Genomic DNA, 26,399 nt, shown 5'->3' on the forward strand with positions numbered 1-26,399 from the left:
TGGCTTGAATACAGTTGTATTTAATGTTGTGTTGCATTGCACACTGCCAAAATATGCATTTTTTTTGGACTGCTGCAATTTTCTACATAATCTCCTAGGATTCTAAGATGTATTCTTTTTGCACTCTCCCTTGTGTAGCTGGCTAGTCTTGCTTAAACAACTTCCCTTTTGGATATTTTTGTTTTGTATATAATTAATTTTGGAACAATCTTAGCTGATATGTATTTAATACAGTAGATTAGTTTAACTAATTTTGACTTATGCTCCCTGGTTCTAGACTTTACAATGAGAGTCACTTAATATTTTTGTAATAATATTCTGATGTAGAAAATGGACAATTTAGAAATAAAAATGTGATTGGACTATTTTGAAAGTCTTCATCAGTAATGAGTTCTGGTATGGTCACAAAGCTTAATGATTAAAAGACCAGGTAGACTTGTAAAACATCTTGGACAAATGATAACTTGTGGTTCTGAGATGTTTTAAATTTTCATTTGTATGTGAAATGTAATTTATCATTAACCTGAATTCTTAAAGTAAAAACTTCTCGCTTCTTTTCTTTCAGATCTCTCAAAGAACAGATTTATTGAAGTTCCACAAGAAGTTTGTTTGTTCGCACCATTAGAGACATTACATTTATATCACAATTGCATCAAATGCATTCCGGAAACTGTTGTTAATCTGCAAATGCTAACATTCTTAAATATTAGGTAAGTGCTTAACTGTTCGTCACAAACTATTACGAATTGATCTAAAATTTACCAACAAATTAAGCTAGGCTACCAAACCCACTTTTTCATAAAGTGAAAATAAGTCAACATTGAGAATAGCTAAGTTGACACTTAAAACTAGGATTCCACAGAGGAAACAAGGAAAAATTCTGTTAATCTCGCGATCAACTTTCATCAATTAAAGCAGACAGGGTTTCTATTTAATGTCCCATTCAAAGCATAGTGCCCTTGGTAATGCATGATCCCCTTGATATTGCATTGCACTGTTAGCCTAAATTGAGCTCAATTTCTAGAACAAAGCTTGAGCTAGTATTTTGTAAATTCAAAATCACTTTATGGCACTCCAAGCAGATTTTAGGTGTGGAATGGTCCTGGTCCTGGTCCTTCACAGTAATCCCTGAAATAATAGTTCAACCTGTTTAATTATTTCTGGCACATCCAAGGCATGCATGGATGAGCACACAAAAATAGTATATTGCAGGTGAGATGCCTCATTATGTGCATTGGTTCGCTCTTTCCTCATTTTGAAGAGTTCATTATTCCTTAATAACAGCAAAATGCTGAGCAAAGTCTTGGAGCATCTGTGAAGAGGGAAGTAGAATCGGTGTTTTAGGTTGATGACCTTTCATTAGTCATAATTTCTTTCTGTGGTGAGGAAAGTATTGTTACCTGTTGGGGAGTAATTTCCTCTCATCCTACAGGATTTCCTAAACATAACGCACACCACAACTGCAGTTAATGTTTTCATTTTATGTTTTGGCTTATTTCTGATTTGAATAGCTTATACTTATGCTTTACCCTGCTTTGTTGTGCATTTGTGGTTGCATTCCAAGCTTCAGAAGTGTTTTTTTTCACATAGAAATATTTTCTGGTGGTCTCATGGTGGGTGTATTGGATTTTGATCATCAGAACCTTTGGATTATTTCATAGATAATGCTAAAGGAATTGAATAGACAAAGTGTTAGGGGCTGTTAAGATAGTTTTTAAATACATCAAGAAAACCATCTGCTCAAGTAACTGAACAAAACAATAGAATGGTTTCAAGGTAAGAACATAAAAACATAAGAAATAGGAGCAGGAGTAGGCCATCTAGCCCTTCGAGCCTGCCCCGCCATTCAATAAGATGATGGCTGATCTGAAGTGGCTCAGTTCCACTTTCCTGCTTTCTCCCCATAACCCTTAATTCCCTTGCCTACCAAAAACCTATCTGCCAGTGTCTTAAATATATTTAGCGAGGTAGCCTCCACCACTTCAACGGGCAGAGAATTCCAGAGATGCACCACCCTTTGAGTGAAGAAGTTCCTCCTCAACTCCATTCTAAACTGCACCCCCCTTGTCTTGAGGCTGTACCCTCTAGTCCTGCTGTCCTTTCTGAGCGGGAAGAATCTCTCTACCTCTACCCTATCCATCCCCTTCATTATCTTATACGTCTCTATAAGATCCCCCCTCATCCTTCTAAACTCCGAGTACAAACCCAGTCTATTCAGCCTCTCTTCATAGTTGAACCCCCTCATCTCTGGTATCAGCCTAGTGAACCTCCTCTGCACTCCTTCCAAGGCCAAAATATCCTTTCGCAAGTGCGGCGACCAAAACTGCACACAGTACTCCAGCTGCGGCCTCACCAGTGCCGTGTACAGTTGCAGCAAGACCTCCCTGCTTTTATATTCTATCCCCTTCGCTATAAAGGCCAGCATACCATTTGCCTTCCTGATCACCTGCATCTGCAGACTGGGTTTTTGCGACTCATGCACAAGGACCCCCAGGTCCCTTTGCACCGTAGCATGCTGCAGCTTTTCGCCCTTTAGTAAGCCCTCCTACTATTATTCCTGCCAAAGTGGATAACCTCACACTTGCTAACATTGTACTCCATCGGCCAGGTTCTCGCCCACTCGCTTAGCCTATCTAGATCCCTCTGCAGACTTTCCACACCCTCCGCACAATTTGCTTTTCCACTTACCTTTGTGTCATCAGCAAATTTTGACACCCTACACTCAGCCCCCTCCTCCAGATCATCTGTATAAATGGTAAATAGTTGAGGCCCCAGCACCGATCCCTGCGGCACTCCACTAGTCACTAACCGCGAATCAGAATAGCATACCAACTCTCTGCCTCCTATTAGACAACCAATCCTCTATTCACGCTAAACTTTACTATGTCGAGCTACAGGACCCTGAATGTCCATTCAGAGTTAAATATTCCGAAATATAAAGGTAATTGAAGTCTCAGCATCAATTAAGTAATCAATAAAGTAATAGGCATTTTCTCTATCAATCATAGTTGTGGTTACATCTTGCATACATAATGTATAATGTCCATTTAAAACTAGTGCATGTTACATCAAGAAATAATAGCTATATCTCTGACCAATGGTATCTCAACTTCTCCTTCCATTGTTCATGAACTGCTGCAGCTGCACATCATTCGATTAGATAATCCTTGAGCTTTATCTGGGCTTAGTTTAATCAAAAGCTTTCATTTGCACATAGCTTTTCCTGCGTGACTGAGGTTCAGCTTGCAGCTTATGTGATTTTTTTTAAAACTTGTGTGATTTTTAATCCTTTCACAATGGCTGTCTACAGAGCCTGGGAAGCTCAACCTCAGTAGTCCTTTTGAGACTTTGGCTAATGAACGTTGTTTCAGGGAATCAACAATTTGAATAAATTAATAGACTAGAAGCTGAACGTTTAACTGATCATTATTTTTCCTTGCATACTCTGCCCCCCAAGTACTCCATTTGCAAACTTCATTAAGGCCTTTGGCAGGAAATTACCTGCAGGAATTTTCAACTCTGTAGGCAATGCTATGTGATCAACAAAATTATAATAGTTGCTGTCTCTTGGTTGAATTAGTAGCATTCTTCTGGATCACAATGTATTGGATTCGAGCCCCATCATGAATTTGAGCACATAATCCAAGGTGACACATTACTGTATTACCAACAGAATACTGTATTGTTGGTGATGTCTTTGTGAATGGAGGGTTGACCTGAGGCATTGTTTGTTTGCTCCAGTGGTCATGAATTCTGTCACACTACTTTGTATGTCTTGACCAATATTCCTGCTTCAAGTAGCACAACCAAATATAGATCATTGGACCATTCTTTGATTAGCTATTTCTGGGATCTTGCTCTGAAAGTTAGCTGCAGTGGTTTCCCAAACAATTGAACTTGAGGAGTAACCCATTGATTGATTGATTGTAAAATTATTTGCAATATCCTGAGAAAATGAGAGAGATATGCATCAAATGATTAACTGCAATTGACTATTTCTATGTATATTACATTTATAAAGATATATAATCCATGAAATTTACATCTGTGAAATATCTTTTTAACTGTAGAAATTTTATTGCAGCATAAATGTCAGTGGTTATGGGGAAGCTTTGTAAAATAGATATATGCAGGATAGTTAAATTTAAGACCAGATTCATTCAGAAAATTAAAATTGCCATGCACTTTGCAGTGGGGTGCACAGCTGAGTAAAAACATATCACAAACTTATCCCTGATGTATGTCCTTTTTTGGTTTTTAGAGGTTCTGTTGCTTTGCTTTGAATTTGGTTTTCTTTCCTAGTCGAAATCTTCTATCAACATTGCCAAAATATGTGTTTAATCTTCCACTTAAAGTTTTAGTTGTAAGCAACAATAAGTTAGTTTCCCTTCCAGAAGAAATTGGAAAACTTAAAGACTTAATGGAATTGGTAAGTGCAGTTTTGCTTGCCTGTATTGATGCTTGTAGGTAAGTTAATTGTTTCTACACTTATCCTCGTATTGCATGGATGTGAGCATTTTTGACCTTGAACAGAACTAGAATTTTAGTTTTGATCACTTGTGTTCAAGGGAAAAAAAATAGAACTTCAAATTGCTAAAATGTTTGACACATCGTAGAACCTCAAATGTGAGCATAAACATACAACACGATCATGCCTTTGTAACAGTTAACTGCACACTGGAATCATGTATTGCGGTCTGTATTCTTTGTTGGAGATAAGATCAAAAACTCCAAGGTATGTTAGGAAATTAGACTAAACCCAACTTTTTTAAATTTTGGCATTAGTGCGAGGATATGGTGTTTCACTCCAAGTGTGATTCTATTGACAGACTAAGAAGTTTTTATCAGAATTAACTTTATTTAACAATGCAGACTAAATATAACAAATGAATTAGTTTAACTTTTACCAAGTGAAATACTTAAATGTGATAAGATACAATTCTTAACTGCTAACCTGTCTCTTTGTTCCAGTTTAAGCAATATTATTCATAGACATAACTCCTTCAAAATCAGTTAGCAAGCAACCGGCTTACATGGTTTTTGCGTGTTACCAGTCAGAGTCTTTGAACACCCCTCGAGAGAGAGACAGACAGACAGAGAGACACCTCAAAGAGCAGCCTCCAAAGAGAGAAACATCTCTCTTCTTGCAGACCCAAGCGGAATCTGCCTGATCGTCTCTGTAAGCTTTACCGTGCCTACTCTTGTGACTCTGTCTCTTGTCAATCAACCTAATTAAACCATACTCTGTAATCCCAGGGGAAAGAAACAAAAATAAACAAAAATGCATTAGCTTAGATTAAAACAACACCCTATTATCTCAAAGCAATAATTCCCCTGCACTCTCAGCATGTGGGTTGCTTGGTGTAGACAAATTGGCATTGTATAACAGCTGACTTACAAACACATACTGTTCACAAGAAAAATTTATATAAATACATTTCCTAAAGGCACAGTATTATTGCACTTTGAATGTTTTCCTTCATGTTTATGTAATTCCCTTTAAAACATTGATTCAGCTTCAATAGGCATCTGTAATGATGTAATTTGCATTCTAATATCTGTGGAAAACATTTCTCCTAGTTGTCCTTTTCAGCTGCTTGTGCTAATTCTCAATTTGTGTTGTCTTTACATCAAAACTGTGATTCAGTCTTTATCCACACAAACACTTGATCTAACATTGAATACACCGTTAGAAATATAGAAACCAAAAGTAAGTCATTGAGCCCCTCATGCACAAAGATGATAGCTGATTCTACATCTTCAATATGTCTGAGTAGTTGTATATTCTTTCAGACGTTGTCTATTAAAAAAATCTACTAATGTCAATTTAAAATTACTAATTGAACTAGTACCCTGTGCTTTTTATGAGACTGCAGCATTTGGCATGAAGTGTTTCCTAAATGACTTAGCTTTTTTGATTTGATGTTTTGTCTCCATGATTGTGGGGCTGGAGAAGATGAGAACAAGGTTGTGGAGTATTTAAAACAAGAGTGAGAAAGTTGAAACTAAGATGTTACTTAACTGGAAGCCAATGTGGCTCAGTGAGCATAAGGCTGATAAGGGAATAGGATGCATTGCGAGTTTTGGATGACCTCAAGTTTATGGAGGGTAGAGTGTAAAAGAGCAACCAGGGTGTGTTTGAATAGTCAAATCTAAACGTAACAAAGGCATGAATAAGAGTTTCAGCAGCAGCTTAGTTGAATTTGGTGATATCGAGATGGAAATAGGCAGGCTATGTGCTGGTGCAAATCTGTGGCTGGAAGCTCATCTTAGGATCAGGCATAACTCCAAGGTTACCAACAGTTGCAGCAAAACTTCCCTTTATTTTCTAGTCCTCTAGTTAGACTAACATTCTGTTAGTCTATTTTGCTTGTTTTTTTTACCTGACTGCTACAATTTAGTGCTCTGTTTTATGGACCTGCCAGTCTCTCTGGACATCCACTGTTTGTGGATTTTATGATTGAACAAATACTTTGATTTATCCTTTCTTGGTGCAAAATAGATAATATTACACCTAGCTGGGTTGAAATCCATCTTCTATGCTTTTGCCTGCTCGCTTATCTATCAATATCTCTTGGTAATTAGATCTATTGGAGCATTCTCCGTTACTGTTGCTGTTAATACAAAGACAAATATGAAAGCAAGTTGTGAGGTGGATACAGTTTGCAATGAGCTGTGGATAGGTTAAATAAATGCAGAAAATTTTGGCAGGTGGAGTATTAAGTGGGTAAATGTGAATTGTAGAGTCCCTACTGTGCAGAAGGAGACGATGCAGTCCATCGAGTTTGCACTAACGCTCTAACAGAATATCTTGCCCAGGCCCTCTTGCCCCTTGCGCGCGTGCGCTCGCTCTCTCTCTCTCTCTCTCTCTCTCTCTCTCTCTCTCTTTCCCCCCACCCCCACCCCCAACCCCACACTGTATCTGAAACTCCACACATTTACCAAGGTTGATCCACTTAACCTACACAACTTGAGACACTAGGGTTTTTTTTTATATTATGGCCAATCCACCTAACCTGCACACCTTTGGACTCTGAGAGGAAACTGGAGCACCAGGAGAAAACCCACATCGACACTGGGAGAATATACAAACTCCATGCACACAGTCACCCAAGGCAGGAATTGAACCCAGGTCCTTGGCTTGTGTGGCAGCAGTGCTTGCCACTCTGCTGCTGTGAATTTTCCTCTTTTGGCATGAAGATTAGAAAAGCAATATAATATTTAAATTGATACTGTAGTACAAACAGATCTGGGTGTTCTTGTAATGAAACACAAAATTAATGTGCAGGTACAGCAAGTACATCGGAACATAAGAACATAGGAATTAAGAGGATGTCATTAGGCCTTTGAACCTGCTCTGCCATTTAGTAAGAATGTGATTGATCTGGTTGTGGTCTCACCTCTATTTTTCTGTCTGCTCCCATGTGACCCTTGACTTTCTTGTCTATCATATCTACATGGGTTTCCTCCAGGTACCCCAGTTTCCTCCTGCAGTCCAAAAATGGGCAAGTTGGGTTGATTGGCCATGCTAAGTTGTCCCTTAGTATTCCAAGGTATATAGGCTAGGAGTATTCACAAGGTAAGTATGTAGGGTTATGGGGATAGGACCTCGGTAAGATACTCTGTCAGAGATTCAGTTCAGACTTGATGGGCCAAATGGCGGGCTGCTGTGACAAATCTGTGTAACTTGAATAAATTCAATGACTCCACCTCCGCTGTTCTATGGTAAGAAAATTCTGTGAACTGAAACCCACTTGAGAGAAAATATTTCTCATTATGTAGGCAAATGGAATGTTGGCCTTTATTGTCAGGGAGACGAAATATAAAAGTAGGGAGGTTTTGCTGTAACTGAAGAGGACATTGGAGATACTTACCTGGAGTATGTACCATTTTGGTGTCTCAAGGAGAAAAATACTTGCAGTGGCAGCAGTTGATAATCTATTGGGGTGTGCATGTCAAATTCAGAGATGCCACAACTGTTTAGTGTTACCATCAAAACTGATTATAACATTCAAACAATGTTAATTTGGTTAAATTTTAACCCATGCATCGATTTAAAAAAAATCCATCAGATAGTTGTTTGTATCCATAAAAGTAAATTCCTCCATTGTTATACCATGTTATTTTAACTTTCAACCTATTCTAAAGGCAGTGGAGCTTTGCACGATGCAAATGTAAATTTTTAAGTGCTGCAACACAGCTAGTTTGAAATGGGAGTGAATTTATGAAAGTAATTGTACACATCACAATAAAATACAATTCTTTTTTACCCCTTGGAGCAAATGAAATATTGCAGAAGTAAATAATAATGGAATCATAGAATCCTACAGTGCAGAAGGAGGCCATTCAGCCCATTGAGTCTAGAAGGTTCTTACCCAGTAGCCCCACATATTTATCCTGCTAATCCCCCAAACGTATATATTGGGACACTAAGGGGCAATTTAGCATGGCCAATCAACCTAACCTGCGCATCTTTGGTATATTTAGATATACTGAGATGTGCCCTGTTATTAAGGAACTAATTTCACACACAACTTAAGATTAAATAAATTGAGACAGCACAATTTGTGTGTTGTTTGGAAGGATTCTTTATCATTCCAAATTTTCTTGTACTTCTGAATAGCTGATTAGGTCATTTCATTTGAGAAGATTTGATGAACGCATCTGAAGTGTAGCAAGGGGTGTCCAACATGATGATATCATGAGGCTATAATTGAAATCTCTGCTCTACCACATTTGGTGAGAAATGTAGTTTTCTATGAATAACTATAGAAAACATCCAAGCCACTGCAAACAGTCTGAATTTAATGCAGTGATCATAATCTGATAATAGCACATGTAACAAATTTTTCTAATATTCCTCAGTTTTTTAATACTTAAATCTAATGTCAGACACATGGTGGGGAATCACAAAGTACATTAGGAAGTTAGACTAGCCCCCAACTTATTTTGTTTTAGCAATAGTGTGAGGATAAGGTATTTTTATTTCAGGTGTGATTCAATTAACACTAGGAAGTTTTTATCAAAACAAACTTTGTTTAATAAATTTTAATATAATGAATGAATTAGCTCAACTTTTAACAATAGAAATATTTAAACACGACGAGATACAATTTTTAACTACTAAGCTATTTCTTAGTACCAGTTTAAGCAGCACTGCTTATAAACTTAAACTCCTCTTCAAAATCAGTTAGCAAACAACACAGACTGCTAGTACACGGGTTACCAGTCCTTGCTTCCAGAACACCACCTAGAGAGAGAGAAAGATCCATTTTCTAGCAGGTTCCAAATAGTAGACGCTAGAGAGGAAAAAAAAGACTTACTGCTTTTTGCAGATGCAAGCAGAAAACTAAACTTGTTTTCTCCCTGTGAACTTAACTCCTCCCATTAGCACATGGCTCTTTCTCATCAATCATGCTAATTAAACCCTACTCTGAAACTCCTGGGGAAAACCAAAAATAAGCATTTGTTCAGATTTTTTAAAAAATTATCTAGCATCAATTATTTTTGTTTTTTTTCAGTATGTTGGCTGCCTCATTGCACAAATAAATCAGCACCATATACAGAGTGGAATTTAAACATCCCCCTTGCAAGACACATTAAAAAGTACAATTAAAGGCACAATATTGTCACACATGCCAGTCTAAAGGTTTAAGGTTTAGAATTCTGAGCTGGCTATGAAGGGTAGATTTTGAATAGATTGGAAAATGTAAAAATCTTCCTGTTCAAAGTTCTCCTATGGATGTAGATAAAATATGACATCTACTTAATAGGATTTCTGTACATTGCCTTTAACAGGATGTTAGCTGCAATGAAATTCAAATACTTCCTCACCAAATGGAAAAACTTCAGTCACTCAGAGAATTAAATATACGCAGGAACCATCTGCAGGTGTTACCTGAGGGTAAGATGTTAATACTCATGTGCTTCACATTTCTTCAGAGTTCAGGCTTGTTGAAATATGCATACTTATGTTTTTGTCTCCTTTTTTTTCCAGAATTGGCAGAACTCCCTTTGGTAAAATTAGACTTTTCATGCAACAAGGTGACAGAAATACCCATCTGTTTTAGAAAACTGAGATACCTTCAGGTTATAGTATTAGATAACAACCCAATGCAGTCACCTCCAGCACAGGTTCGTGTAAAAGCATAAGTATGTAAACTTTTCTCTAATATTGATTTGAATTTGGACAGGCTTCTGTTGTTTGATATTTGAATGTGTTTCATTAACTTACTGTATGAATGTGCTGATTTTAGTTGCTTAAAAGTATAAACTTTTTCATTTCCTGCAGATTTGCCTAAAAGGTAAAGTGCACATATTCAAATTCCTGAATATGCAAGCATGCCGGATAGACAAGAAGCCTGATTCTCTGGATCTCCCCTCTTTGGATAAGAGAGCACTTCCTCAACCTCTTACAGACAGGTTATTTAATTATTTTATATAGAACACATCTCTACTTAACTATGAATGCAAACGGAAGAGAATGCATAAGTTTTCAAGTAAATGTGGCCAGGCTTTGTAATTGCCTTGGTCCATTATTGTCATTATGGCAGAAAAGAAGGCCATTCTCCCTATCAAGTCTATGCTAGCTCTCTGGGCAATCTGATCCTATTTTCTTGCTCTCTGTTCATAGCCCAGCAAGTTTATTTCCATGCGCATCCAAGTTTCCAAGTTCTTTTTGCATTTCGCCTCTTGGGTGGTAGTGTTCCAGGTCATTGCCATTTGTGTTTCATGCTGTTATATCTTTTGCACAAAAACTTAAATCTGTTTTCCCTCATTCTTGTACGAACAACTAACAGGAACAACTGCTCCTTGTCAACTTATCTAAACTAGTTAATTTTATATACTTTCAGGCCTTCCCTCAACCTCCTCAGTACCTGGGACTTTGATGTTGTGGCCATTTCAGAGACATGGATAGAGCAGGGTCAGGAATGGTTGTTGCAGGTTCCGGGGTACAAATGCTTTAGTCGGATTAGAGAAGAAGGTAGAAGGGGGGGTGGGGTAGCATTGCTAGTCAAGGACTGTATCACAGTGTCAGAGAGGAAGTTTGATGAGGACTTGTCAGTTGAGGTAGTATGGGCGGAGATTAGAAATAGGAGAGGAGAGGTCACCCTGTTGGGAGTCTTTTATAGACCTCCTAAAAGTTCTAGAGAGGTTGAGGAAAGGATTGCGGAGTCAATCCTGGTTAGGAGTGAAAGTAATAGGGTAATTGTTATGGGGGACTTTAACTTTACAAATATTGATTGGAATTGCTATAGTTCTAGCTCGTTAGAGGGGTCAGTGTTTGTACAAAGCGTGCAGGAAGGTTTTTTGACTCAGTATGTAGATAGGCCAACTAGAGGTGAGGCTATATTGGATTTGGTGCTGGGAAATGAGCCAGACCAGGTGCTAGACTTGGAAGTTGGTGTGCATTTTGGTGATAGTGACCATAATTCGGTTACGTTCACCTTAGTGATGGGAAGGGATAGGCATGAACCTCGGGTCAGTAGTTTTAGCTGGGGTAAGGGTAATTATGAGGCTATTAGGAGTGAATTAGGAAGCATAGATTGGACTAGGAGATTACAGGGACTGGGAACGTCCGAAATGTGGAGTTTTTTCAAGGAGCAGCTACTGCGAGTCCTTGATAGGTATGTCCCTGTCAGGCATGGAGGAATTGGTAGATCTAGGGAACCGTGGTGCACTAAAAGAGTTGAGTCGATGGTTAAAAAGAAAAAGGAGGCTTATGTTCGGATGAGATTTGAGGGCTCAGGTAGTGCACTAGAAAGCTTTAGATTGGCTAGGAGGGAGTTGAAGAGGGAGTTAAGAAGGGCTAAAAGAGGACATGAGAAGATCTTGGCTGATAGGATTAAGGAGAATCCTAAGGCATTCTATAGGTATGTCAGGAACAGAAGGTTGGTCAGGGCAAGATTAGGGCCAGTTACAGACAGCAGAGGGAAGTTGTGTGTGGAACCGGAGGAGATTGGAGAAGCGTTGAACCAATATTTCTCTTCGGTGTTCATGCAGGGGGACATGAATATAGCTGAGGAGGACACTGGGTTGCAGGGGTGTAAAATAGACAGTATTACGGTTGATAAGGGGGATGTGCTGGATATTCTTGAGGGGCTGAAAATAGATAAGCCCCCTGGTCCGGATGGGATCTACCCTAGGATTCTCTGGGAGGCTAGAGAGGTGATTGCAGAGCCTCTGGCTCTGATCTTCAGGTCGTCATTGGTCTCTGGTGTAGTCCCGGAGGATTGGAGGATAGCGAATGTTGTCCCATTGTTTAAGAAGGGGAACAGAGACTTTGCCGGGAATTATAGACCGGTGAGTCTTACTTCTGTTGTGGGCAAGGTTTTAGAAAAAATTATTAGGGATAGGATTTATAGGTATTTGGAGTGTAATGAATTGATTAGAAATAGTCAGCATGGTTTTGTAGCGGGTAGGTCGTGCCTTACCAACCTTATTGAGTTTTTTGAGAAGGTGACCAAAGAGGTGGATGGGGGCAAGGCAGTTGACGTGGTATATATGGATTTTAGTAAGGCGTTCGATAAGGTTCACCATGGTAGGCTTCTGCAGAAAATGCAGATGTATGGGATTGTGGGTAATCTAAGAAGTTGGATCAGGAATTGGCTATCAGATAGGAGACAGAGGGTGGTGGTTGATGGTAAATATTCATCATGGAGTTCGGTTACGAGTGGTGTGCCTCAGGGATCTGTTTTGGGGCCACTGTTGTTTGTAATCTTTATTAATGATCTGGATGAGGGTATAGTTGGGTGGATTAGTAAATTTGCTGATGACACCAAAGTCGGAGGTGTGGTAGATTGTGAGGAAGGGTGTCATAGTCTGCAGGGAGACTTAGGTTGCAGAGCTGGGCCGAGAGGTGGGCGGATGGAATTTAATGCGGAGAAGTGTGAGGTAATTCACTTTGGTAGGAGCAACAGATGTGTCGAGTATAGGGCTAACGGGAGGACTTTGAATAGTGTGGATGAACAGAGGGATCTAGGTGTATGTGTACATAGATCCCTGAAAGTTGGGAATCAAGTAGATAAGGTTGTTAAGAAGGCGTACAGTGTCTTGGCGTTTATTGGTAGGGGGATTGAATTTAGGAGTCGCAGCGTCATGTTGCAACTGTACACTACTCTGGTGTGGCCGCACTTGGAGTACTGTGTGCAGTTCTGGTCCCCACATTACAAGAAGGATGTGGAGGCTTTGGAGAGGGTGCAGAGGAGGTTTACTAGGATGTTGCCTGGTATGGTGGGGAGGTCCTATGAGGAGAGACTGAGGGATTTAGGGTTGTTTTCGTTGGAAAGAAGGCGGCTAAGAGGGGATCTTATTGAAACATATAAGATGATTAGAGGTTTAGATAGGGTGGATAGTGATAGCCTTTTTCCTCAGATGGAGAAAGCTAGCACGAGGGGGCATGGCTTTAAATTAAGGGGGGGTAGCTACAGGACGGATGTCAGGGGTAGGTTCTTTACCCAGCGGGTGGTGAGGGATTGGAATGCCCTGCCTGCTGCAGTTGTAAATGCGCCTAGTTTGGGGGCGTTTAAGAGATCAGTGGATAGGTTTATGGACGAAAAGGGATTGGTATAGGCTAGTGGGTCATTGTTTTTTGTAACTGGTTGGCGCAACATCGTGGGCCGAAGGGCCTGTTCTGCGCTGTAATGTTCTATGTTCCTTTTGCTCCAATGAGAACAACTCCAGGTTCTCCAACCTAATCTTGTAGCTAAGCTCCCTGTGCCCTGAAACCCTTCTCCTAAAGTCTCCGTTGCATCCACTCCAGAACCTTCACAATCTCCCGAAAGTGTGGTGACCAGAACTTAATACAATAGTTGGAGCCTAACCAAAATTCTGAGGATTCAGCATATCTTGCTTTTGTATTTGATACTATATATGAAGCCCAAGATCCCATATATTTGTTAATGTGACTATATCATATCTGCTTTATTTTTTAGTAGCTGTTCAGAGTTGAGTAGATTCAAGGGGTTAAATGGTCTACTATTTCTCAAGTTGACGTCTGGCAATGACTAGTTTTTGGAAAACATGTAATGGCTGGAAAAGGACTGATTATGTTTGCAGCTATAACTAGACTAAAAATTAGAAAGCTGGATAGACTAAGTCAGCAAGTTAATGTATTTATTTTTTCAGTTTCTGTAATAAATGCTAACAAACTAAATTGTATAGTTCATAAAGGATGATTGGTGCAGTAGATCTGAAACCTAATGCAATGCTCGATTTATTGAATAGAGGTGAGGCAATTTGCAGACTGAAGCCTGCCATTCTCCAAAACAGCTGACAACTTTGTACATAATTTGCAGAGATTTGATAGCAAGTCCATGGCATGTTCACAGAGTGCGTGAGATGAGTTGCAGATTGGATTCAAAACCCTCGATCTCACTATTCAGAGATTTTGCTTCTTGCGAAAATCATTGTATATGAAATGTGGGATTTGTTAAAGGATGATTTGTACCCACTATTATTTTATATGATTTTAATATTTCTCATTTTGCAGCATGGAAGATTTTTATCCAGTGAAAAACCATGGCCCTGACTCGGGCATTGGTAGTGATAATGGTGACAAGCGATTGTCTACAACTGAAGTGAGTTCTTTGACCGTTTGCTGCAGCTCAGATGCTCTTTTTAACAACTGTTCCTTGTTCTCAAGTGATGGATGTGCACAACATCAAGACTGTAAAAGTTTAAATTTTCCATTCAATGTAGTGATATGCATGTTTGGTTTATCATTGCTGTTCCTTAACAAAAATACTGCTTTTCATTTGAATGCAAGTTTTAGAAACATAGAAAATAGGTGCAGGAATAGCCACTTTGGTCCTTCGAGCCTGCACTAGTATTCAATATGATCATAGCTGATCATGGACTCTCAGGATCTCAATATCCCACTCCTCCCACTTTCTCTCCATACCCCTTGGTCCCTTTAGCCACAAGGGCCATATCCATCCCTCTCTTGAACATATCTAATGAACTAGCCCCAACAGCTTTCTGAGGTAGAGAATTCCACAGGTTCAGAATTCTGAGTGAAGAAATTCTTCCTTATCTCACTCTTGAATGGATTACCCTTTATTCTTAAACCATGACCCCTAGTTCTGGACTTTCCTAACATTGGGAAGATTCTTTCCACACTTAGCCTGCCCAGTCCCATCAGGAGTTTGTATGTTTCTGAGATCCCCTCATTCTTCTAAATCCCAGTCTTCCTTCATATGTCAGCCCTGCCATTCTGGGAATCAGTCTGATGAACCTTCGCTGGACTCCCTCAATAGCAAGAAAGCCCTTCCTCAGCCTAGGAGACCAAAACTCCAAACACTACTCGAGATGTGACCTCAACAAGGCCCTGTAATACTTCTTGGACCAGAAATCAACTGTAGGTTACATAGAGGAGCCCAATACAATATTATTCAATTAGCTGTCTTAAGTCGGTCCTGATGTAATCACATATTATGAAAATTGGAGTAAAAATGCATTAAGGATGTTATGGATTTGGGTAACCTGGCATGACACTAAAACGGTGGCAAAAATTAGTGACTGTATTGTAGGCATCACTATATAGGTTGCTCGGAACAGTTAAGTATGAACTGTTTCTCCTTGTAACTGGATGGAGGAAAACATCATTGAAATTCGAACAATATATTTTTCCATGAAAAATTAGTTCAGTACGAATTGTATCTGAAATTAAAGATTGAATAAAACCACCCATGTAAAATGAGGTTATGAATGTAAATGTTCCTTGCCTAGGCAGCTCGGGGCTGAATGTAGAACCGCCATAGTAAGAAACAACACTACTTACAAATTTTGTTCAGCTTAACTTGTCCTTCTGTTGTTGACTTCATTTTTTTTGTAGGAATGGTTTTACTTGTGTGACTTTTAAGATTTCCAAAATGCTGAGGAATTAATGAAATTTGCCTAAGGAATTGTACAAAACAGATCAAATTGAATGTTGCAACACAACACAAACTCCAAGCTCCTGGAAAGATCCTGCCTGCCTTTGTGCATAGCAGTACCTTAATCTTGTACAGAAGTCCGTATGAAGTTTCACACATTTTAGCATGCCTAATAGCTAACATCTCTAGACATCAATTTATCGCTTATTTCATCAACCAAGCTTAATGATGAACTTGAAGCCTTTACTTTGTGACGCATATCAATTTGGCTTAATGGGCAGTATGGTGGCACGATGATTAGCACTGCTGCCTCACAGCGCCAGGGACCCAGGTTCAATTCCTGGCTTGGGTCATCGTCTGTGCACGGTTTACACGTTCTTCCTGTGCCTGTGTGGATTTCCTCTGCGTGCTCCGGTTTCCTCCCACAGTCCAAAAGATGTGTTGATTAGGTGCATTGGCCATGCTAAATTCTCCCTCCGTGTATCCAAACAAGCACAGGACTGTGGCGACTGGGGGATTTTTCACAGTAACTTCATTGCAGTGTGAATGTAAGCCTATTTGTGACAAATAAGTAAACTTTAATGTTTGCAGAGCAACAGTAAAGATCAGAGATGTACACCAGAATTCTGTCGCCAAGGAATCGGAGAGGGCTAGGGGCGGACAACAAATGTCTGATGACCGGATGGGAATTTCTGGTCTCACTTCAGTGAGGCTGTGAAATCCTGCCTATAGGATTAGTTGGATAACCCTTTCAGAGAGCTGGCAGAGGTATGATGGACTAGTCGGCAGTCTACATGATTGTGACGTGATTCTGGTAAGCTAATGCTAAAAAATATATCCAAACTGGTTTGACGGAGAGCCAAACATGACTAGAATGACTGCTTTAGCACAAAGTGCTTTTTCATGTCTTGCTCTTGGCTCATATGCTACATAAATTTTTTTTTTGTGACCTCTTGCATTGCTGTCTCTCATCCCACGCCAACTGTGATGGCCATAACAAGAAATGATCTTTCTCATTCCTGTTTTTCCTCCTCCTCAAGATGTATTTATTGCTCACTGAAGAGACTTTTGTTTTTTGTTATTGTTGGAAAAATCAGGCCTCTGTGTTTACACACTGGCGTGGTGAGGATTAGTGTGTTCTTTGATTTTCAAGAACACTTGCCCATTGACTATTTATGTTGGCAAAATTCCAAACGGTCTGCCTGAGATTTGCCAAAATTTGAGATGATTATTCTCACAATTTAAATTACTTAATGATTACCCACTCACTTTCAAAAGATTTTCCTTGATCAGAAATTTGGTATTTGCCACATGCCAATATCATATAAAATAAATAACCTTTTAAAATTAAAATAATAAAATTATTTGCAACATTAATACAGTTCTTTATCAAGAAAATCAGTGTTTTCATTTGTTAGTATTATGTCCTTTTGAAACTTGTTGGAAAGATATTGGGGTTGATTCTCTCAAAAAAAAATTCTAAGTTCGAATTTGCATGAAAATTGGAATAAATCATGCTTTTTTTTCAGTGGGAATTTGGAAAAGAATCTCCCACTCTGTGCACTGCAAAGTGAATGAATTTCGTTGACGTTCAGTGGGCAGGATGTATTCTACTGGAGAGACTCGCAGCATAGTGCTGAAGGACCACTGCATGTGTGTCGATCTGTCAGCGCCGAGATCGGTGCATGCGCAGTGACCCCTATCTACTGGCTTCCCGATTGCTGGCCAGCTCAATCACTGCCCCCCCCCCCCTCTCCCCTGCCAAAATCGCTGGTCTTCCCTTCCCTCCTCCGCCGATCCCAACTGTGAAGTGCTCGGACTCTCTCCCCCACCCCGCCAGTTGTGGCCTCCCTCTGTGCCCTACCGATCCCAACTGTAAAGTGGCAGTGGGAATACCCACTCCCTTGGCACTGCCTATGCTTGATGGACAATGTCAAGATGCCCCACATAGTGCTTGACACCTGTGTAAATATCAATTCTTTTCCCTTTTTCTAGTCTTTTTTTTGGATTAGTCCGCTTTCCTTGGACACTTTCCGTGAAACCAAGTCAGTTGGCACTTTTGGCAGTGCTGGGGGGCCAGGTTGGCACAGACAAGGTAGCATACCCCCAGTGCCTTGATTGCCCCTGTTTCACTCCAGCAGGGTCAGGCTGCTAGCGCCCCGCAAGTGGGGAGCTACTGTAAACTCTCCAGGAGTGAACCACTCCTGTGGCATGGGTGGAGAGCTGGTGGCACCATAAGTCCTGTGCTGAGAGACCAGCATCAGTCAGGATGCCCAGTGCAAATTGGTGCTTGAATCTCCTGACCCTTATGCTAAATTATCAGTGCAACAGGATGGAGAATCACCTCCATTTTCTTTGGCTCAGTGATAGCATACTCACCATTTGAGTTGGAAGATGGTGGGTTCAAGCCCCAGCCAAAGTTCCAAGTGCCTCATCTAGGCTGACAGTGCTGTATTTAAGGAGGCTGAGACCCTGCTTGCCCCCTTTGGATGTAAATTATTTCATGTTGGTTGTTAAGAGCAACGGGATTTTCCTAGCGATGGCAAGCCTTCATCCCTCAATATCACTGAAACGGATCCAGTGGTCATTTATCTCTGTATGCACAGCAAACTCTTACAAATTGCAATTTTTTGTTGTTTCATTTTACTCCACTGCAATACATTCCTCAGCCATACCCCGTAATCCTGTGCGTTTAGCATAACCAATCCGCCCAACTTGTGCATCTTTCTAATGTGGGAGGAAACTGGAGCACCTAGAGGAAACCCATGCAACCATGAAAAGAATTGAGTCACCCAAAGCCAGGATTAAGCTGGGGTTCCTGGTGCTGAGAGGCAGTAGTGCTAACCACTATGCCATCGTGCCACCTCTTTTTATACTTAACAATACTCCAAGGGGCACGTGTACCTGAAAGTGTGCCAGATGACAGGCAAATTGACTAAAGTTTGAATTGAATGCGGAAAGCAAATTAGATTTTGTATGTATTGGAATTGTGGATTAAAGTATTAGTGGCAAAACAGCTGTACATATGACAAAGTTTTAATTATGGCATTTGAGATCGAATAGGTCTTGATAAATGTATTATAAAAATATCTTTTATTGCAAAAAGCCTTTATTCCACAAATTTTCAGTTTGGCTTTTGATATTTTTGCTTTTGGAAGATGTGCTGAAATTCATCTCGACTCTCGTGGCACTAAAGTTACTAAGTTTATTAGTCAAAAGTAAGCCTACCTTAACACTGCCATGAAGTTACAATGAAATTTCCCCTAGTCACCGCGGTCCGGTACCTGTTCGGATCAGTGCACCTAACCAACACGTCCTGCAGAATGTGGGAGGAAACCAGAGCAAGGGGAGAACGTGCAAACTTCAACAGACAGTGACCCAAGCTGGGAATCAAACCTGGGTCCTTGGCCCTGAGGCAGTAGTGCTAATCACTATGAATATCGCAGAGTTGAAATTTATAATTTTTTTAGCTTCTTGTCCTTGGAAAATGTTCTCATGCTAATGTTTTTGTTTAGCCCTCAGATGATGATACAATTAGCCTACATTCTCAGGTATCTGAAATAACTAAGGACTTGCCTCTGAAATCAGACAATCATTTAGTTGGGAATAAACTCAACTCGCACAAAAGTAAGTACAGTGGACTTCTGAAGTTTTTAGATTTCATTTTTAATTTACTTTATATATTTAAATTTCAGAAGACTTTTGATAAGGTCCCTCATAAGAGATTAGTGGGCATAATTATAGCACATGGACTGGGGCTAATGCATTGTCATGGATCGAAAATTTGATGACAGACAGGAGAAGTAGACATAACGAGCAATTAGGAAGGCAAATTGTATGTTGGCTTTCATTGCATGACGATTTGAGTTCAAAAGTAGAGATCTCTTCATGCAGTTATACAGGGCTTTGGTGAGACTACATCTAGAGTATTGCGTGCAACTTTAGTCTCCCTATCTAAGAAAGAGTAGTGAGTTCCACAAATTCATTCGTCCTCTGTGAGTAGTAGTTCCTCATCTCAATTTTAAATCTGCCAGCTCTCAACTTATAACTGTGACCTCTTGTTCTAGGTTTCCCCATGAGAGGAAACATTTGGACTGTGTTTACTTTATCAATTCCTTTTAAAACTTAATATACCTTGATCAGATCTCTTCTCATCCTTCTAAACTCCAGCAAGTATATGCCCAAACTGTTTAGTCTTTCCCCGTACATCAACCTTTTCGTTCCTGGAATTAGTCTGGTGAACTTCCTGTGAACTGTTCCCAACGTCAGCACATTCCCCCTCAAATAAGGAGGCCAAAACTGGACACAGTACTCCAAACATGGTCTCACCAACATCCTGTATGATCGCAACGACACTCCTCTACTTTTATACTCCAGTCTCTTTGCAATAAATGCCAACATCCCAGTTGCCTTTTTTATTACATGATGCACCTGCATACCAGCTTTCTGCGATTCATGAACCCAGATCTCTCTGCCCGGATGTATTTTGAATCTGCTTTCCATTTAATAATTTGCCTTGCTATTTTTTCTGCCAAAATGGATAGCCTCCCACTTATCCATATTAAACTCCATCTGCTAAATTTTGGCCCATTCTCCTAGACTTACTAAATCTTTATATCATCTTCACTGTCTGCTTTCCCTCCCTGATATCATCTCCCAAATGTTGCTATGTTTAACTTATCCCTGTTTGCGGATCGTTTGTATAGATTGTAAACAGTTGAGGTCTGCGGACTGACCCCTGCAGCACCAACTAGTTACATTTCATCAGCCAGAGAATAACCCATTTATCTCAACACTTTGCTTTCTGTCAGTCAGCCAATCCTTAATTCAATCTAGTACTCCACTCCCAATCCTCTGAATCAGTTCTTTATGTAGCACCTTATCAAACACCTTCCGGATGTGTAGATACATCATATCTACAGGTTCCCCACTATCCACCTTGTTGGTTATGTCCTCAAAGAACTTGAGCAAGTTTGTCAAGTACCTTCATAAAAACGTACTGACGATGATATGAGGAGAAATTTGGTTCGACTGGGCTCATATTCATTAGAGTTTAGAAGGATAAGAGGAGATCTGATTAAAATGTGTAAAATTCTAACTGGGCTGGACAGTTTAGTTGGGGAATTTAGAACTGGGAACAGTCTCAGGATGTGGGGTAGACCATTTAGGACTGAGATGAGAAAAAATGTCTTCGCTCCTCACAGGTTAATGATCCTGTGGAATTTTTTACACAGAAGGCTGTAGAGGCCAAGCCACTGAATGCATTTAAGAAAGATAGATTTTTAGATTTTAATGGCATCAAAAGGTATGGGAAGAAAGCAGGTATAAGGTTTTGAGATCTAGGATCAGCCATGAACATACTGAATGGTAGAGCAGGCTTGAAGGGCCAATTGATTCCTGCTTCTAGTTTCCATGTTTCTATGTAAGTTTTAACTGTTAAAATTGTTTCTGAACAATATTTGAGTACCTGTATCTCCAGTTTTCTTCCGTTTTCTCTCTCCCTTCCTGAAAATGCTGACTCCCTACTGATGTAGACACTGGACATCTTCCAGTAGTTTGGCCAAATGAGAGAGTTGGTAGAACTTTGATCACAAACGGCTTGGTCCTATCCTCACTTGGGTTTCCAAACAATAGGTTCTAGTGAGTTGCTGGATGATCATGGATCTTAATGATACTAATGCTGCAGCTAAAACTGCCGCATTTAAGATTGACCATCTCTGTTTCAGCCAAATAATTAAAAATGCAGTTTTGCTGGTCTGCATGGCTGTATTTTTAGCTAATTATTGGATTTTTAAATTCTCACCCTTATTTTCAAATTTCCCTTCTGTCCTCCATAACCTCTATCCCTACAATCCCTTAAGATCTCTGCTCTCCCCCAATTTTGACCTCTTGTACATCTGTAATTTTAATGTCTTCAGTCTCAAAAACTGTGAAATTCCTCCCTTTAAATCTCTACCTCTCTGCCTTTTTCTTCCTTTGAGGCACTCTTGAATTTTTAAATTATGATGAAGCTTTCAGTCACCTTTTCTAATGTCTTGATCTTAAATTTTGTCAACTTTTCCATGAAGTACCATGGACTATTTTGCCACCATAAAGATGATATATAAAGGCAAATTGTAGTTGTTGGATGAACTCCCTTGACCAGAGAAGATAATTAAAACTTTTTTCAAAAGCTGAAGTGTTGATTTGGAACTTTTAAATTATCTATAATTTTGAAAAAGTAGTTTTATGTCAACTCTACTAGTTTTGAATGAACTTTCTCAACTTTCGTTTTCTCCAAGGCAGATACCTGTAGGTTTACACAGTGGTTAGCACTGCTACTTCACAGCTCCAGGGACCTGGGTTCGATTCCCGGCTCGGGTCACTGTCTGTGTGGAGTTTGCACATTCTCCTCGTGTCTGCATGGGTTTCCTCCGGGTGCTCCGGTTTCCTCCCACAGTCCAAAGATGTGCGGGTTAGGTTGATTGACCATTGTAAAGTTGCCCCTTAGTGTCCTAAGATGCTTAGGTTAGAGGGATTAGCGGGTAAAATATGTAGGGATATGGGGGTAGGGCCTGGGTGGGATTGTGGTCGGTGCAGACTTGATGGGCCGAAGGGCCTCTTTCTGCACTGTAGAATTCTATGATAATTGTATTCATAAAGTTTCATTGAGACACAGTTGGAGTTAGAGGATGTGAAAACCTCTTTAAATGCTTTTGGCTTTGATTTTAGCCTCGTTGGATCAGGAACATTCAGACTTGATTGATAACGCAGAAGAGGAAGAGACGCCACCATCTGAAGCTGGAGACGTTCATCTGATTCCTCCATTTGTGACTTACATAAAAGTACAATGTTTTCCTTTGCATATAGAAACGACTGCTATAGCATAATGCTCATTGGATGTTAACATTGTCAATTACTTCAGAATTTATAGCATTTTCTCATTTTGTGCCTCATAAAAATAACAGTGTGGTCCATCTGTCACCTTCAATAACTTATTCTTTATTCAGTGTCAATGAATGATGCCATGGGATGACTCCTGAGGACTCGAATGGTTACAGTTGTAAGAAAATTATAGTTAAACTAGAGTTGCAGATAAAATTTTATGGAACAATCTCCACTATTTAAAGTCCTACCTTCTACCAGTTGAATGTGCAAATTCATGATGTTATGCAGATGAATTGTCTGAAAATACAAGAAAGGAAAATAGAAGCAGGGCACGTATCTTTACTTTATAATATTGATAACAGGCCTGAATTGAAAGTCCAAAAATTAAGTATGTCTCGAGTGCTGAACTGCAATAAAAGTGAAGTGTAGGTTGAGTGTAGGATAACTTGGCCAATCAACTGAGTTTCTTCCACTTACTATACACACAGGTTTCTTTATCATTGATTCTGTTGAACATATTTAATTCTCTGAGGCAAGATTTTCCTCAGTTTTAAAAGGCATATTGCACAACTTTAGAATGTTTGCTGCTGGGTAAAGCATTTTCTGAACACTAACTCAATCTTAGAAGAGCATTCTATTCTGCTCATTGGCATTTTTTTCTTTCCCCATTTCCATCACCAGTCATGTTATACCCGATTTTTCAGTGAAATTGTTGATATATTTCAGAATTAGCAGTTTTGTATCATGGTCAGATATTTAGAAACTGTTGTTTATTTCATAACTTCAAGCTGGCTCTCAGAAATTGAGAATTTATATAATCTCTGCACTGTTGCATGAACTCTAGAACAAATTGTGACTTGCCAGATATGTCAAGGTGAACCCACTGATGAATAGCCTGTTTAATAAATAACATACTCAAAATTGACACCGTACTTATAACAAACAAATTGTGGTAAATCCTTTGTTTATGGTCATACGTGTGTTTAATGCACAGTAACTTTAATTTTCTACATTAAATTCCTTCTGTTGCTAAACCAACGATTAATTGATCCAGAGATTTTTGAATGTCGTAAAGCCATATAATTTGGAGTAATTTAAGATATTTGGACTAATGATAAGATATATTGTTAAAACATTCCAGGGCTCTAAGCTAACATTGCACTGCCTTAAGATAGTATACTTTCTAATGAAATGAAATGATATGAATGCTGAAGTGCTGATGCAGACCTCCCAGAACTGTTGAATATTTACTGTTGCATGTCATGGATCTTATCAAATAACTGATGAGTGAAGCATAAGAGTTGTAATGATATTAACACAGGGACAATCCTGTTACCGTATCATGCAAATACCAGCTCTTCCAAACAGGCACAGACCTGAAACATTAACTCTGTTTCTCACAATAGATGTTGCCTAACAGACCATGATTTTCTTGAGATTTTGGAAAACTATTATTTTGAACAACTGCAGCTGATTTTCACCACTATTTCTACTAGGATGTTCCAAGCCTTAGCAATCTTGTTATTTTATGTATTGCCTCTGGCTTTGTCCTTTTAGTGACCTTAAATTTGTGCCCTCCAGCTATTGACATGTCTACTTGTGGAAACCATTTTTCTGATTTACTTTAACAAACTCTTCTAAATTTGTGCATTTGAATCATACCTCTTAAATTCTTAGCTGTAATTAAAGGAGCCCCAATTTTTCTGGTATCCCCTTCTAACTTAAACCTGTCACACTTGTTCCCATAATGAATCTTATCAAAACCCATTCTTCCATTTGTTTAACTTGGTTAATCCTGCTTCCTATTTTGTGCTGGAAATGCTTAAATTGTGCACCAGGTATGAGATGAATTTTAATATGAAGAGATTTGCTCCTGTCAACGGCCACTAGAGGACGCCACTCTTTAGCTCCATCCAGTCTGAAAAACAATCATTTATCACCATACCATTTTCACTCCCTTTTTGCTGCATTCTCTTTAATAACATATTCCTTAATTTTTATAAACAGCTCCAATGCTACACCCCATCAGACACAAACACATTTCCTTTATCAATGCACTTAAAAACAGATTTCAGACATGGCTTTTTGAAAATAAGTGTCTTGCTAATGATAATCAATAGGTCATACCCAAGTGGGGTCTTGGGTAATGCTGCTGAGTGTCAACTAAACTGTAAAGAACAACGAGTGGAAGCAGAAGTCCTTCCTGAATTTTAAGATAAATTTGTTGCATATTCGATCTTCAATCTTATTTTTAATACCAGTTAGGTATTCTGCAATACACTAGCGGTGGTTAAAAATCTCTGTAGTTTAGAGGTTCTGATGTTTACTTGATTTAAAATATAATGAAGTCTTCATAATATTTCTGCAGGACAATTTAACTGAAATTATGACTGTGAATTTGAAATTGAAATTGTAGACAGACTTCAAAAGGGGTATTGTGGTTATATGATAACTTGGCACATTTTGGAGGGAAGGATTTTGCAAAGTTTCATGCTTGACATTTTATAAAAATGCAGCTTGGATGATGGTGATCTGTTTCAATAATGCATTTTACCTCAGGAGCGAGGGAAGTTACCTGAAAAATCACAACTTGCAGAAGAAAATAACTGGGGAGACGAGCCAAGGTATGAACACGATTTGTTTTATTATTGTCATATGTGTTAACATACAGTTAAAAGTATTGGTTCTTGCATGCTATACAGACAAAGCATAACATTCACAGAGAAGGAAATGAGAGTGCAGAATGTAGTGTTAGAGTCATAGCTAGGGTGTAGAAAACAATCAACTTAATGCAAGATAGGTCCATTCAAAAGTCCAGTGGCAGCAGCAAAGAAACTGTTCTTGAGTCAGTTGGTACGTGACTTCAGATTTTTGAATCGTTTTCCGGATGGAAGAAGGTGGAAGGGAGAACGTCTAGGGTACGTAGTGTCTTTAATTATATTGGCTGCCTTTCTGCGGCAGTGGGAAATGTAGACTGAATCAGTGGATGGGAGGCTGGTTTGCATGATGGATTGGGCTACATTCGTGACCTTTTGTACTTCCTTGCGGTCTTCGGCAGAGCAGGAGCCATATCAAGCTGTGATACAACCAGAAAGAATGCATTCTATGGTGCATCTGTAAATGTTGGTGAGAGCCGTAGCTGACATGCCAAATTTCCTTAGTTTTCTGAGAAAGCAGAGGCATGGGTGGGCTTTCGTAACTATGGTGTTGGAATGGGGGGCCAGGACAGGTTGGTGACCTGGACAGCTAAAAACTTGAAGCTCTCGACCCTTTCTACTTCGTCCCCGTTGATGTAGACGGACACGTTCTCCTTTATGCTTCCTGAAGTTGATTACAATCTCCTTTTGTTTTGTTGACATTGAGGGAGAGAATATTATTGCTGCACCAGTTCACCAGCTTCTCTATCTCATTCCTGTACTCGCTCGTCATTGTTTGAGATCTAATCCACTATTGTGGTGTTGTCAGCAAACTTGAAAATCAAATTGGAGGGGAATTTGGCCACACAGTCATAAATGTATATGGGGTATAGTAGGGGGCTGAGAACACAGCCTTGTGGGGCACCGGTGTTGAGGATGATTGTGGAGGAGGTGTTGTTGCCTATCCTTACTGATTGTGGTCTGAGACTTAGGAAATTCAGGATCCAGTCACAGAGGGAGG

At 39.5% G+C, this 26,399-nt stretch overlaps 1 protein-coding gene across 5 annotated transcripts in view; it reads left to right on the top strand.

Annotated features, from left to right (window-relative positions):
- The window catches only part of lrch2 (leucine-rich repeats and calponin homology (CH) domain containing 2), a 188,811-nt gene that overhangs the window by 77,766 nt on the left and 84,646 nt on the right, over positions 1-26,399 (top strand). For all 5 annotated transcript variants that reach the window (XM_080187748.1, XM_080187749.1, XM_080187745.1 and 2 more), the window contains exons 2-10: positions 566-710; positions 4,303-4,429; positions 9,799-9,904; positions 9,998-10,134; positions 10,292-10,422; positions 14,492-14,579; positions 19,391-19,502; positions 22,587-22,699; positions 25,302-25,366. In XM_080187748.1, coding sequence (XP_080043874.1) covers positions 688-710; positions 4,303-4,429; positions 9,799-9,904; positions 9,998-10,134; positions 10,292-10,422; positions 14,492-14,579; positions 19,391-19,502; positions 22,587-22,699; positions 25,302-25,366 — 902 coding nt within the window. In that variant the 5' untranslated portion in view covers positions 566-687. The remainder of the gene's footprint in view (positions 1-565; positions 711-4,302; positions 4,430-9,798; positions 9,905-9,997; positions 10,135-10,291; positions 10,423-14,491; positions 14,580-19,390; positions 19,503-22,586; positions 22,700-25,301; positions 25,367-26,399) is intronic.

The sequence above is a fragment of the Carcharhinus amblyrhynchos genome, chromosome 4, assembly GCF_965287045.1.
Source record: "Carcharhinus amblyrhynchos chromosome 4, sCarAmb.v2.hapA, whole genome shotgun sequence".
Lineage (NCBI taxonomy): Eukaryota > Metazoa > Chordata > Chondrichthyes > Carcharhiniformes > Carcharhinidae > Carcharhinus > Carcharhinus amblyrhynchos.